This window comes from Ostrea edulis, chromosome 4, assembly GCF_947568905.1.
Source record: "Ostrea edulis chromosome 4, xbOstEdul1.1, whole genome shotgun sequence".
Classification (NCBI taxonomy): domain Eukaryota; kingdom Metazoa; phylum Mollusca; class Bivalvia; order Ostreida; family Ostreidae; genus Ostrea; species Ostrea edulis.
The window spans coordinates 89,786,349-89,801,125 of record NC_079167.1 but is presented as its reverse complement, the minus strand read 5'-3'; the positions used below and the strand labels follow the sequence as shown (position 1 = coordinate 89,801,125).

The following is a 14,777-nucleotide window of genomic DNA, read 5'->3' as shown; positions in this document are numbered from 1 at the left end:
TATAATGAATCAATCGTACGCTGTCGATGTTCTCTAAAGAGTGGCATTGAATAGCGCTTCAAAATTTTCTTCGGCTTCCAGTTCGATTGCAGTATTCCAATCCAGTGCTATGAAGTATCGTACATATTAAGATAGATATCATGAATAACCTAAAACACTGTATTACACTGTTAGAAATTTTTCGAGAGTCCACGATTCTGTCATTTGTCAGGCATATGCATCAAGGTTGTTTGTGCACTTGTTGTAAAAAGTCGAAAATATTTTACGCAGATATTTTTGGACACGTGGGCGGATATTATTTTTTGATAATATCATAATTTGGATTCATTACAAATAGAAGCGGCGAATCCGACGAACTAGATTACAAATTGGCATGGCCTTATCATTATGCACTCTGGGATGTCAAATTCATCCCAATATCTACCATTCTAATGCAGCTGTTTTGTAATCTGCATTTTCATTGGCTATTGCACTGTTTCGTAATCTGCACTTTGATTGGCTAATCCACTGATGTTTGAGGCAGTTAAAGAAGCATTAACGAGATAGAATTAAAGCTTTCCATTTTGATGTCATAAAAGAAAGACGCAAAAACATAATGTCAAGTGTAAACATTTTGTGCCGTATATCATATAACTCGAGGAAATAAGATGTAAACACCAAGCAAAATGCATAAATTGCATTAGAATGGAAATAATTTTCTTTTCATTTGTTTTTGTTTTTATCGTTAGTAGTGATTTAACAGCCGCAAACATCCATTTTACAGGCTACGCTAACACGTCAAAATGTAATCCCTAAATGTCAACATCCAACACCAGGCATGATAGAGTAATCTCCCCTTTTTACAAATTTTGACATGCTTGGCGATGTTTGATGACTGTTATATCTTTCCACCTTGTGATCTTTGCTTTCTGTCATTTCTGAGTAGTTTTGGCTGTCATCGGTGTAACCACGATCTTTAAGAATCCTCTGAAAAACAAAGCCATACACTGTTACGGACATCCGCGAATCAGTCCACATCTTCAAGGGAAAATCTTAATGACTGTGGAGTTTTTCCTCAAGATATGTAATCACATTACAAAGTTCTTATTTTATTGAAAATTTGATAAAATCAGCAATGCGGCAACCTCAGAACAGAGGCACGCAGGCCAAAACTGTAATTTCAATTTCATTTAGCCAAACTTCCCTGAAACTTAATTTTACGGCATATAGGGTAACTATGCACAATTACATCATCTTGACATTTGGGCTGAAATGCAGTGGTACCATGCCTACACGTACCCCTTAGAACGTTCATACTAATGAAGAAGGTGTCAAGCTTTGAATTCAATGGTCAAGGGGTCCTTCAGAAAACATTGAATGTTATAAACGCACCACCCTATCTTTCCTACTGGTAATCTTAATTAAATTCCTTTTGACATGAGCATGCCTTTTCAGTTGGATAATGTCAATTCCTTTCATATTAAGGATGCTCTGAGGCAAGGTTGGTGAAAATTGGTCTTCGTAAGGTTCTTTAGAAGAGGTTGAAAATGTACAGAGTTTACAGAGGAAAAATGAACAGACAATGAACAACTTCCATCAGTAAAACTATAAACTTAAGCTTTCTGCTCAGGAGAGTTAAACGAGGCCTAGCTGACAAAAGACTAAATTATAAGCATTTCAATACATCATTAAAAGGGGCATAAGCATGATATTTGCTCAATTGAAATTGACAGTTTATTGTTAATTAAACAAATCTTTTATAAAAGATCTTTCATAAAGTGTTAATTAAGAAAATCTTTTATAAAAGATCTTTCATAAAGTGGATCAAAAATAATTTACACAGGATATACTTTGTATTTACAGAGAATCTGGCTCCCAAAATCGAGTTTGTCAAAATGACTGTCATAGCCAAGAAATGATTTGTGGATGCGAGAACACAAAGATTTCCAAAAAGTATATCAAAAACATTAAGACATATGTTAATGATATATCAATTTAGGGAGCAAGCAATATGACAAAAAACACAGAAATTTTTGTTATAAAGCTTTTTTTCACTGCATGCATGCAATGTTCTAAAGCCGTCAACTTTGGTGATGTGCTGATAGTTGATTCATGCGGCATGTAAACACAAACAGGACTAAAACCTTGTTATGAAAATGAAAAGTTCAGATGTCTCAAATACATCTTTGCATCAGTTTTTGTTGTTGAAAATTTACATATTTACCCAACAAATATATATGCAAATATTTCTTGTACCAAAATCGTGTCCATGCCCTTTTAAGGATCATGTGATTGTCAGAAACTCGTGTCATAGAGTGGCTGCTGTCGCTTTACTAACTACATGTACTTCCACATACTTTTTGGTGAGTGGTTTTTTGTATGTTCAGAAATAAAGCACTGGCATTTGACAAGAAAAAAGTTATGGGCTGTGGAGGTAATAAAACCCTGCCACCTGATTTCCCCCCCCCCCCAAATTTGTAAATCTGGAATCTAAGTGGAACATACTTTGCTGTGAACATCAGGAAGCTCAACTTCTGGATCAATGGACCTCAATTTCCTGTAAAAATGATACTTGAAAAGTATTTTCACGTTTGATTCATTGCACTTTTTCAGCATATAAAAACTCATGATATCATGTCACAACATTACTTGAACGTCATTTTGTTAAGAGTTTGAATTATGTCAGGAACATTACTGCATTATAATTGTTTCTATGTGCACCTCCAAAGCTCAGGAAACTAAGAACTTAAGCTGGTGAAATCAAAAAATAGAAATAGCATCAAAAAATAGAAATAGCATCCAGTGTATTGATCAGTGGACCTCAGCTTTTTAAAAGTTTAATTTGGCTATTTTTTCTGAAAAATTTCAAAAACTTTTACAAAGTGTAATAAAACATGGGGAAATAGTCCTGAACTAGTGAGTAGGGATAAGCATGTCTTTAAACAGTTGAAATTGGCAACATTGGAGCATTGCGCTGTTATAAAATTTTGTGTATGGGCCAGGGAATCAGTGATTGAGACAAAAATGTTTTTGGATGCTGCTGGAGATGCATGGACTAAATGTCTCTAAAATCGTGGCATATAAATGGCATCGTAGATATCATTACTGGATATTAAAGTCCTGCAACACCACTTCCTGTCCTAGAGTCAATATACCCTGGGGTTGCAAAAATCACAATTTTGGTATATATTTATTCTGCTTTTTCTAAATATGCATTTAGTTTTCATACTATATCAGCAAACTTTAAGAAGTCTTTCAAATGATGAAGACAATAACCGCTATAATAATTCTGAAAACAAAAACCTTACCCCTGTACATATGAAATTTATGATTTTGGTAAAAGACCACCTACTCATTCTAAATATTAATTCATTTTCAATTTAGTATCAACAGCATTAAAGAAGATATCCTTTGAATGTTTTACACATATACACTAAGTTTGGCTCCACCCTGGAGTCAGAACCTATGCCCCCATGGGATCATGAAATTTACAATTTTGGCATCTGTTCTACATCACTAAGCAATTAAGTTTTTCTTTCAGATTTGCGATTGAAGAGAAGAATATTTTTTAAATTTGTCAACTTTGGCAGTTTTTGCCCCATCCCAAAAGCCCCAGGGGTGCAAGAATCCAGAAAAATACAATTTATGTCCCTTTTCCCTAAAGATGCCTTCATACCAATTTTGAAAAGAATTGGAACGGTTGTTATCAAGAAGTCAAAATGCTCAATTGTTAACGGATGATGACGGACGCAAACCAATATCAATAGGTCTCCTGAGCAACTCAGGTGACCTAATAAAGGATGGAAGGAAGGAAGAGGGGGGTGGAGTGGGGGGGACTGGATCCCCCTGTCTACCCCTACAAAACACAATCATAAATAGCAAGTGTTCGAATCTATGTAAGTGCACTTTGTAGGCATATACAGTCACATTTTTGTGATATACTTTTGAAAATAAGTGCAACAAGACTGCTACAAAAAGCACTAAAATATGATTACCACTAAAATAGCTATAATTATGAGTAGTACTATAGTCCTTACCATACAAATTTTACTACCATAAATATCACCAAACCAATGATGGTCAAAGCGGCTAGAGGCCATATAACTTCAGCATATCTATTTGTTCCTGTTGAATAAAAACCAAACTTCATTAATCACTTGCATTTAACAACAAAAAATAACAAGACAGTCATTTTGGAAAATTTAAAATATGAGATAATATAAGACCATACTTTACATGTATGTGTTGATCTGACTAGAAATTTTGATCACAATCATTTTGACCCAATGGTCCTGAAAAATCTGCTTCTTTGCCAAGAAATGAAGAAGAAAAAAAATAGGAATTTTTTTGTTGGAATATTGAATATATATATTGTGTACAGATTAAAATGGAAATAAACAAGATAGATATTCAAGGCCACTGTGGCAGTGCTTGCCTGAGTCACTTTACTCATTTGATGAGAATCACAAGACTTAGTTTGAAACATTTTTCACTATATTCGAAGGCTGATATGCAAGTTTTGGTTTTGTTCCTATGTTTATAGAGCTACAGATTTAAAAAAAAAAAAAAAAAAAACTGCATTAAGATACACTGTAACAACAATGGCAGGCTGACGATGGACAAACTTTGATCAAGACAAAATAAAAGGAGACCCATGACCCACATCAATCACCTGACCTCTGACCTACTTACTGCATCCCCCCCCATGTAAAACATGAAATTCCCAATGCCTACCGCCTACCCGCTTGTAACCCAAACGATGTGTAAAAAAAAACCCAACTGGAATCTACCCTACATGAAGATGCTTTGCTATTGATTTGAAAAATTGTTCCATTATGGCTCGACTTGAAAAGATCTTCAAAGAGATTTCCCATACATGTATATTTCTTGTAAAACCTTCAAACTCCTATCATGGTCCACCTCTTGACCATGGTGATAACAAATATGAATCAACACTTCCATATCAATTTAACAAGTACAACTCTTTTAGTTCATGAGAAGATTTTTTATAAAAACCAATCATATCATAAATATCTTAATTATCCCCCTTGGACAGGGGCTATGGTCTTTCATTTTAACTTGAACCCCCTCCACCCACTTCATGCCAGTTTGAGTTGAAATTGTCCCTTAAAAAGAAATCAAAATGTAACAGTTTACGAATAACAGATGGACAACAGACACATTTTGATCTGCAAAGTGAGCTTTCAGCTCAGGTGAGCTAGAATTTTGCAATTCAGAGTACTTCTCAAACATCTGCGTGTCATGACTAAAGTGCATGAACCAGTACTCTGTATGTGAGAGGAGGAAAACTCAAAATAGAAAAATTCCTTACCATTATCATAATTGCTACGGACAAGACTCTCATCTTTAAAATCAGGGTTGATTCTGACCTCGCCATCTCTGGACACAGAATTTATCCTCACCCGATACTTTAGATTGGAATTTAATTCCTCAATTCTGTACTTTCTCTCACCTGGCTCCAATAATTCATAAAACGAATCTAAAACGATACAGAAGATGCCATATGTTTTAAAATTTTATACACACTAGCATCAAGAACGAAATTCTCAAGTAATGATCTCTTAATTGTATACATTGATATAAACATCATGTAACGTATAAGAATAACAGGGTGAGACTTTTAACACTGATTTGTACAGTCTCATAGTGTTGAAAAATCGGAAAAATTTCATAATCGATAATCGGTCATATAATCAGAAGAACTGTATCGATCAATGATTGATATAATCGGTATTTACATGCTATTAATAAATGTTTATTATTTTTGGGGTTATTTCTATTTAGTTTTATGGATATGTGCAGCAAACACACTAGCTGGTGTCACTGAATTCCCACTTTTCAATGCGTCCACTCTGACTCTTCCCTGCACATGTCACGAAATAAAAGCGGGATTAACAGTCAGATGAATCTCGGATTAGATATTGATTAGTGTACAGGCGACAATAGATTATGAAAAATAGAATCGATAATCGAAATCGAAGAGCCAAAAACGATCGACAATCGATTGTCGGTGACAATCGTTTCATCACTACAGTATCACAAAGCTGAAGATAGGTTTCTGTCCTCTTTTCTGTAAGAGTAAGCCATAAACCCCGAATTCTCGAATATAAAATCAAAACTTTAAATGGATTTGTAAGACATCTCAATATTAGATCTGCTTACCACACCAAAAAATTCTACCCATTCATTTTGATACCATATATCATGTTTAAATAAAATCTGCTTGATATTTCTCAATTCTACTCTCAATTACACATTATGCTGATGTTGAATCAATTTTTATTCTGGAGCAAGATCTAATATGGAGTGAATGACTATTTTTTTTTTTAAAACGGTGATTTTATTAATGTACCCATATGTACTACATTACATATTGTACTTAAAAAAGGTAGCCAATCAGACAGGGTTTGACTCTAGCTATGGACTACAGGTCAAATATACCTAAAAATTAGAAGGTCCACTTAAGGAGTGAGGGGGGGGGGGGGGGGGTTACTCCAACCAGCTAGAGGCTCAGCGATGGCATTCTTATTGTATGTAATCGTATATTTAAATAAATTTGTTATTTTCGTTATATTTTATTTTCATCTTATTTCATGCATAACTGAGGTATTTAAGGAGCATACGGATGTTGACTGAAGCTCTTACTTGTAGGAGAAGGAGTAAAGGGTTAGGGGTGAGAGGACCATCACCCCACCACAAAATTTCCAGTGATTGTCTCATTGAGACCATTGACAATTGTTTTATTACAATGAATTTTTTTTTACTAAGATAGATACTCTAGCCCATGTCAAATTCACATTCCCTCACTCTCTCATCATCTTCACTAGCCAAGGGAATGGAGCGGAGTGGACTGAAAACCCTTCACTAGCGAAGATGCTCTCCCATACACAATTTATCTTTCTTCACTTCTTTGCTGTTGTACTTTAAGACACCCACTTTAAAATACTATAGGTAAGATCAAACAAAGTCATGTCTCAATTAAAATAATACATGAACCCAAAAGTCCACCTGAAAAGTAAAAGATGGAGTCTTTTTGTTTCCCAATATAAGTAAGTTAATTAGTTTCAAACCCTGAAGACAAAGGAAACAGGTCACCATGACAACAGTGACTGCATCATTTCTTAAAACAACAACCCAACTGTTGTATTGACAACAATTTTTCAACTAACCTCGGCAAACTTTATGTTGATGGTCTAATTCACACCAGGTGACATTGAACCACTGTGGATAAGAGGAATCTTCATCACAGTCTACGGTCCAGGCCAGGTTTAGAGCCTCACCGTGCGGGGTTACAGTCACATCTGGCAAGGCGGGAGCTAGTGTTTAATAAAAATGCATGGAGAATAAATATTTTTTTATTCCTGTTTATACCGTTTTTGAGGCCTTTCAAGAGTAATCTAAGCATTTCAAATTTCCATATCTAAAAGTAATTTTCAAACACGCTCGGTTTTATTAGATCAGTCATGATCATTCCTATTACACCACTTCCATCTATTGTGCGTATCTATCGAGCACCTCTGGTGTATGTAGAGCTTTGAATTTGTGACACAGAAGCAGTGCTTCACAAATTTTTAATTCTGTCAATGTCTTCAATATGCAAACGGTCTTGACAATTTCAGTGAATACACATTGAAGTTTATCAAACAAATGAAATATCTTTAAAAATATTCTAATACACATGGGAAATCAGAAAAGAATAAAAAATACTAGGTTAAAAGGACCCATTCTTTGGTATCGATTTATCACTAGTCTAAATGATTGACAGAAATAAACAAACACTATATGGTTCACCCAATTCATGGCATGAGCATAAGTTTTCACAAACCTTTTTCAGCGAAGTATTTACAATTGATCCAGAAAAACCCTCCACCTACACGGACTGGGTTTTCTGACGCACTGAGCGATAACTCAGCAGAACAAGACACGCCCACTTTTTCAATGTTGGGTATCAGTAGATCAAGCACTGTTGTATTTTTTAAGCTAACATGCCAGGTTAAGGTATTGTCCTGTAATCAGAAAATGAATACAAAGTCATTAACAACTGCCAGATATAAGATATGATAGCTCTCATTGCACCAAGACTCTCTCAAGGTGAAGTGATCGAACCACCATAATTATAGGTTATAGACTTTGTATGGGAAAATATGACGACCGAGTTTTTTGGCGCGTACACGGACCGAGCTTGCGAGGTCCGTTCGCGACAAAAAACGAGGTCGTCATATTTCCCATACAAAGTCTATAACCTTTTTATTATATACTTTCTATTTCATTTAGAAACTAACAATAATTTTATTTTTAACAATAACTTTATCGGTTTAACTGAGTAAAAGATGAAAAACATGAAAAAATTGAAAATTAACGGCGTAGAAATCTGATTGTGACGTAATGTTTGCGGGCCGGAATGTTTCCGGGCATATATCGTGTGATATATGCCCGCAAACTTTTAAAGAAAAAAGAAGAGATGAAATTGAAAGTATATAATAAGACAAGATATAGTGTTAAACAGGCCTATGTATGATCTATTTTTGATATCCCATAACACAATTACCAAACAGAATGGTGTTGAAATCAATCTAAAGGCAAAAGGTATCACCATGCCAAGTTTCATCAAAATCAAAAGACCTTGATGTGCCACTCCCTGCCTGACTCTTATATGGAATAGTACTTAATTATTGGATTCAATAATTCTAAGTTTCTGATGTCTGACAACCAACAAACTAGACAAAAATATTATATTCACCTTCACATTCAATTCTGGTGAATATACATGCACATGTAGCATTAAATTGATTTTTTCAACATCAGACCAAAAATAAACTGGGAACCGATACAATTGATTATTTTTTGGTCATCCAATGAAAAATTGTGCCTCAAATCACTTTCACTTGGTCCTGCACGCTAGCTATGAATAAATATGGTTTATCATGTTTTGTTTTGCTCTAGATGCTGGTTTCAAGTTATAGATTTAATACTGTAAACATGCGTTTTACATTTTGTAATTATTTCTGCTAAATCCGTGCAACTTCATACCTGCGGATTTTAAAATATGTAAGCTTTCATGTAATCCAAATGTAACTCAGCGGAATATCATCCTGTGGACCAAACCAATAATGATAATCCGCAAAATGATGACTCCATGGAATTAATTACGTTTACAGTGTACAGCATTCAGTTATATGATAAAATCTCAAATCTCTAGTCACTTTCGACAAGGTCTTGCACTCTACTTGTAAACAAAGATGACCATCCAGGTAATGTTCCGCACACTTTAATAATTGGTTTCATAATCAATATCCAAATCACTCAATCACATGATAAAACAACAATTGATTATATTTCTGAGGTAAATGCAATGCTTTCACCAGAGGGAAATTACAATATTTACCAAGTTTAAGGTGAATATTGTATTTTGAGGGCAGCTGAAGAATCATATTTGACTAAAAAATGTCAACAATTGTATAATCTTCTTTAAACAATGGTCCCTTTTTATTAATTAGCAGTTGACAGATTTTCAATAAACATTAATTCTAAATCAAAAAAGCCAATTACTAGCCAAAGGATTTTTCTAACATTATACTTCAGACTTGGCAAGCACAAAGACCTCTATCTCTGCTGCAGATATTGCAGCATTTGGACGAGTGAAAACATTATTGTTGTTTGTTTTTGTTAGCTAGGTATAGTTTAAGGTGAGACTTCAAAATAAATAAACAAATTTTGTTCTTCTGACAGAAATTGCAACTACTAGGTGACCTTATCCGTAGTTATTTGCCACACATTCTGGACCTTATCCGTAGTTATTTGCCACACATTCTGGACCTTATCCGTAGTTATTTGCCACACATTCTGGACCTTATCCGTAGTTATTTGCCACACATTCTGGACCTTATCCGTAGTTATTTGCCACACATTGCTTTTAGTAGTAGACATAATCTTACATCGCACAATTGAATTGCTTAAAATATTCACAAAAAGGCACATCAATCTGAAAATTATATATTCCCTCGCAACTCCTGGGTTTACTCACGATAAACGAACAGTATGGACGCCATGTTAGGTGTGATGAATTTTTTTTGGGATGGTGACTCAATCAAACAAAAACATCATGGAAAGTGGCACTCATGACTTGGTATGCATACAATATTTAAGTTTATGATAAATAGAACTCTACAGGCTAAAATCCACATCATATATGTCATATCAAACCTTGGGCCCCATATCAGTCCTCTGGGCTCCATATATAAAGCTGATATGATATGCGACATGGATTTTAGCATGTTAAACTCTCTATTTAACAAACCTCAATTTGTATAAGGTCCCAGCTGCATTAGATAGGGCTGGACAATTAAATACTGCCAGTATTAATACATCAGTTAAATACCGCCAGTATTAATAAATTGATTCTACAACTAGTGTCAAATGTCATATATATTGAAATTTTCATGAAACAAAAGAATTTTTATCTATACACATATACTAATGACTTATTGTACAAAGCTGTGTTATTTGATACTATTTTACTGCAGGTTATGAGTGTATTTTCTGATTTAACAGATAGTGATGAAGATAAGAGGTAAACTTAGAAAACTAGCATTTGTTCTGGACTTACAGCCAGCCAGAAGACCACATAGTGTTGACAGGCTTCCCTCCCTTTCCATTTGACATTGGCAGTAGATCTGTTCTCACTTAGCTCCATCACAACATTGAATGGAATCATCACATCTGTAAAAGATTGGTAAGGTAATCTAACAATTTTTCCATTTATTTATTAAATAAGCTATTTATTTATCTGAATATATATCATTACTTATCAAGTTTGTTGCTGTCTACAGAAATTGCTACTGACTGTCTACAGAAACTGTTACTGACTGTCTACAGAAATTGTTACTGTCTATAGAAATTGTTACTGACTGTCTACAGAAACTGTTACTGACTGTCTACAGAAATTTGTTGGGTTGTTACTGACTGTCTATAGAAATTGTTACTGTCTACAGAAACTGTAACTGACTGTCTACAGAAATTTGTTGGGTTGTTACTGACTGTCTATAGAAATTGTTACTGTCTACAGAAACTGTAACTGACTGTCTACAGAAACTGTAACTGACTGTTTACAGATATTGTTACTGACTGTCTACAGAAATTGTTACTGACTGTTTACAGAAATTGTTACTGACTGTCTATAGAAATTGTTACTGACTGTCTACAGAAATTGCTACTGACTGTCTACAGAAACTGTAACTGACTGTCTACAGAAATTGCTACTGACGGTCTGCAGAAACTGTTACTGACGGTCTGCAGAAACTGTTACTGACTGTCTACAAAAATTGTTACTGACTGTCTACAGAAATTTGTTGGTTGTTACTGACTGTCTACAGAAACTATTACTGAGGGTCTGCAGAAACTGTTACTGACTGTCTATAGAAATTGTCACTGACTGTCTGCAGAAATTGTTACTGACTGTCTACAGAAATTGTTACTGTCTATAGAAATTGTCACTGACTGTCTGCAGAAATTGTTACTGACTGTCTACAGAAATTGTTACTGACTGTCTACAGAAATTGTTACTGTCTATAGAAATTGTCACTGACTGTCTGCAGAAATTGTTACTGACTGTCTACAGAAATTGTTACTGACTGTCTACAGAAATTGTTACTGTCTACAGAAATGTGTTGGTTGTTACTGACTGTCTACAGAAACTGTTACTGACTGTCTACAGAAACTGTTACTGACTGTCTACAGAAACTGTTACTGTCTACAGAAATTGTTACTGACTGTCTACAGAAATTTGTTGGGTTGTTACTGACTGTCTGCAGAAACTGTTACTGACTGTCTACAGAAATTGTTACTGACTGTCTACAGAAATTTGTTGGGTTGTTACTGACTGTCTGCAGAAACTGTTACTGACTGTCTAAAGAAATTGTTACTGACTGTCTACAGAAATTTGTTGGGTTGTTACTGACTGATTCCAGAAACTGTTACTGTCTACAGAAATTGTTACTGACTGTCTAAAGAAACTGTTACTGACTGTCTACAGAAATTTGTTGGGTTGTTACTGACTGTCTGCAGAAATTGTTACTGACTGTTTACAGAAATTTGTTTGAGTTGTTACTGTCTACAGAAACTGTTACTGACTGTCTACAGAAATTTGTTGGGTCGGTAAAGTTCATAGAAGGAAGTGAAGCAGGAGACTGAAATTATTTGCCAATATCTTTTTCAGTAACTGCTTGGTATCGCAAAGCGAACCAACAGTAAATAAATCAGAGGGACCTGCCCTGCTTCAGGAATACTGATCCCTATGTTTTGCGACTTTCGATTTTAAATTCTTGGAACGCTGTGTCCTATATCATTTATCTAAGTGATTTTTGTGTTTTCGGATATCAATTCCACCATCGATACCTACAACTAAACAACTCAAGGATTTTATGTCTGTTCAAATTAGTTTTCACAGCAACCAGTAGGCTCTATTACAAGAAACAGGAGATACCCCATATAGTCTCTACACGGTAACTTTTTGAAGATTTAACGAAAACTTCCTGCTTACTTAAAAACTTATTAAAACTATTGATTTGCAGTATCTGCTTCCTGCATACTTATAAACTCACTAAAAACTGTATATATGCACTTATGAAGAGGGATACATTACTGGGAAACTGGTACATTGCATATTGCATGATACTGCATTTCTACAGACATCACAACCTCGTCATGAATACTAATGATAATAGCCTTTATTTATCCAGGATGACACAAATTAGTAAACAGCTACTAATCTACATATACAGTCTACAAAGGTACTCATTACCAAGTTTCATTGAAATTCCTTTCAGCATGCAGAAGTTGTGATAACAAGGTACATTTTGATGTGACAAACATTAAGAGAGGTTGACAAAAACTGAAATCTAGTACACAACTCGTATCGAATATTATGAATAGATATAATTAGCAATGGAGTTCGAATTGATTGGCTACCTAACATGGCTACGTCAACAAACGAAATCATTTGAAGCTGCGAGTTTTGGGGTCATATGGGGCTTTCATGAATATTTGAAGGTATGTTTGGACACAAGTATAGTAGAAAAATATGTTGGGAATTTTTTTGTATTGATTTTATAAGACAGCAATACAAGAATACAACAATATCAGGCCTCAACCGTGCACATTTTTTTTGGTGCGCCGTAAATCGAAGGTTTTTATAAGGGGAGGATCTGTAGCTCTCTGATACAGACAGCTACAGTCCTGCAGCTATGTACTGGGATGGTAACATCAACAGCTATAACACACAAATGCAATGTAAGCTCTTCATAATATTATCAAAGTGAACTGATTTAAGGGCTGACAATTTCTATCCACAGATTTTGGAAATATTAGAATTATGCTGAATGCAAAATGCATTTATGAAACACGATGTCTCTGACCCTGGTCAAAGCTAATTGTGGCATATTTTCCTTTGACTTTGAAATTAGGACCCTTTTTTTCTGCCTTTTAGTTTTGATTTTCAGTTAAGAGAGTATGAATTTTTTAATATATAATTACAGGTGCAGACAGAAAGACAAACAAACTGCCAGATCAAAAACGATATGCCTCTGATCGTTACTGTCTGGGACATAGAATTATTTTTTTCCAGGGTTTTTCGTTTGATTAATGACAAAGACCCCTGTCTTCCAGTGCATGCTTCATACCAGTTTTAGGTGGAATCAATACAGATATACTTGGGCTCCAAAGTCCCTCACTGGTCACAGCAGCTAAAGAAACATTGTACCACATATCCTCATGCAGATGGAGCGTAACATTTTCATACTGGCTGAACAGCTCACCCTTGCTGCTACCATCTTGAGAAGCAAAGCTGATGCGGTAGTTTTCAATTATTCCATGTCTGTCCATGTGCTTTATTGGCTGTACAACGAATTGAAACTGACATAATTAGTATGAAGTGTACATGTATGTTTCATATACACATGTTATGAAAATCTTATATACAGTGCTTCCTCAATATACTGCAACTCAAAAGTATGATTGTGTACCAAATAACACATGGTCTTTTACAAAACAGTTCATAACATTATTAATACTATGCCTTAATATAAAAGGTTGTATAATCCACAATTTTGAGTGAAATACATGTACCATTATGTCAATCTCCTACCTTCCAATATAAGATGGTCTTGTTTTTGTATGAACGGTCAAAGCTTCCCTGCGTGATGTTTGGAGGAGATCCTGGCACTGAATTACATATAAGACACATGTGTATGTGTGTATATATATATATATATATATATATATATATATATATATACATGTATATATATATATATATATATATAAGCACAAAAACCCAACAACACCCTACTTTCTTAAAGTGTCGGATCTGAGAAGATACAAGGCCAGTAAAGAAATTTATAAAAGCACTGAAAAGGCCACGACACTGTTGGTAATAATACTGAATCTTTTTCCTTACACTTCTCTCCCATTCATCTATTCGATTGTTGATTTTAATGCTAGATCTGTGTCTTTTGATTGACCTTGTTTGTTGTTTAATCGTGTTCTTCTGGCAATCATTATTTTTCGCTGTTCACCATATCCGAATCATCAATGGTACGGACTACCTAATATTGTTTTGAACTTAATCACTCCATATCATTATCTTCCCACCATTTTATTTCATAATCACATTGTTTTGTAAGTTTTCCCTCTAAATTTATCTGATTTCTGTAATTTTCAAGAATAATTCTATTTTCATCCCGACCCGACCATGGTACAAACTCTCTAAACCATAGTCAGTA

General features: G+C 34.8%; 1 protein-coding gene across 6 annotated transcripts in view; it reads right to left on the bottom strand.

Moving 5' to 3' along the window:
• LOC125668374 (uncharacterized) overlaps positions 1 to 14,777 on the bottom strand; it is a 37,743-nt gene that overhangs the window by 6,371 nt on the left and 16,595 nt on the right. For all 6 annotated transcript variants that reach the window (XM_048902496.2, XM_048902493.2, XM_056164245.1 and 3 more), the window contains 9 exons: positions 14,141 to 14,217; positions 13,677 to 13,890; positions 10,607 to 10,719; positions 7,826 to 8,006; positions 7,170 to 7,316; positions 5,312 to 5,479; positions 4,017 to 4,104; positions 2,485 to 2,536; positions 892 to 966 (listed from right to left, as the gene is read on the bottom strand). In XM_048902496.2, the coding sequence (XP_048758453.2) occupies positions 892 to 966; positions 2,485 to 2,536; positions 4,017 to 4,104; positions 5,312 to 5,479; positions 7,170 to 7,316; positions 7,826 to 8,006; positions 10,607 to 10,719; positions 13,677 to 13,890; positions 14,141 to 14,217 (1,115 nt within the window). The remainder of the gene's footprint in view (positions 1 to 891; positions 967 to 2,484; positions 2,537 to 4,016; positions 4,105 to 5,311; positions 5,480 to 7,169; positions 7,317 to 7,825; positions 8,007 to 10,606; positions 10,720 to 13,676; positions 13,891 to 14,140; positions 14,218 to 14,777) is intronic.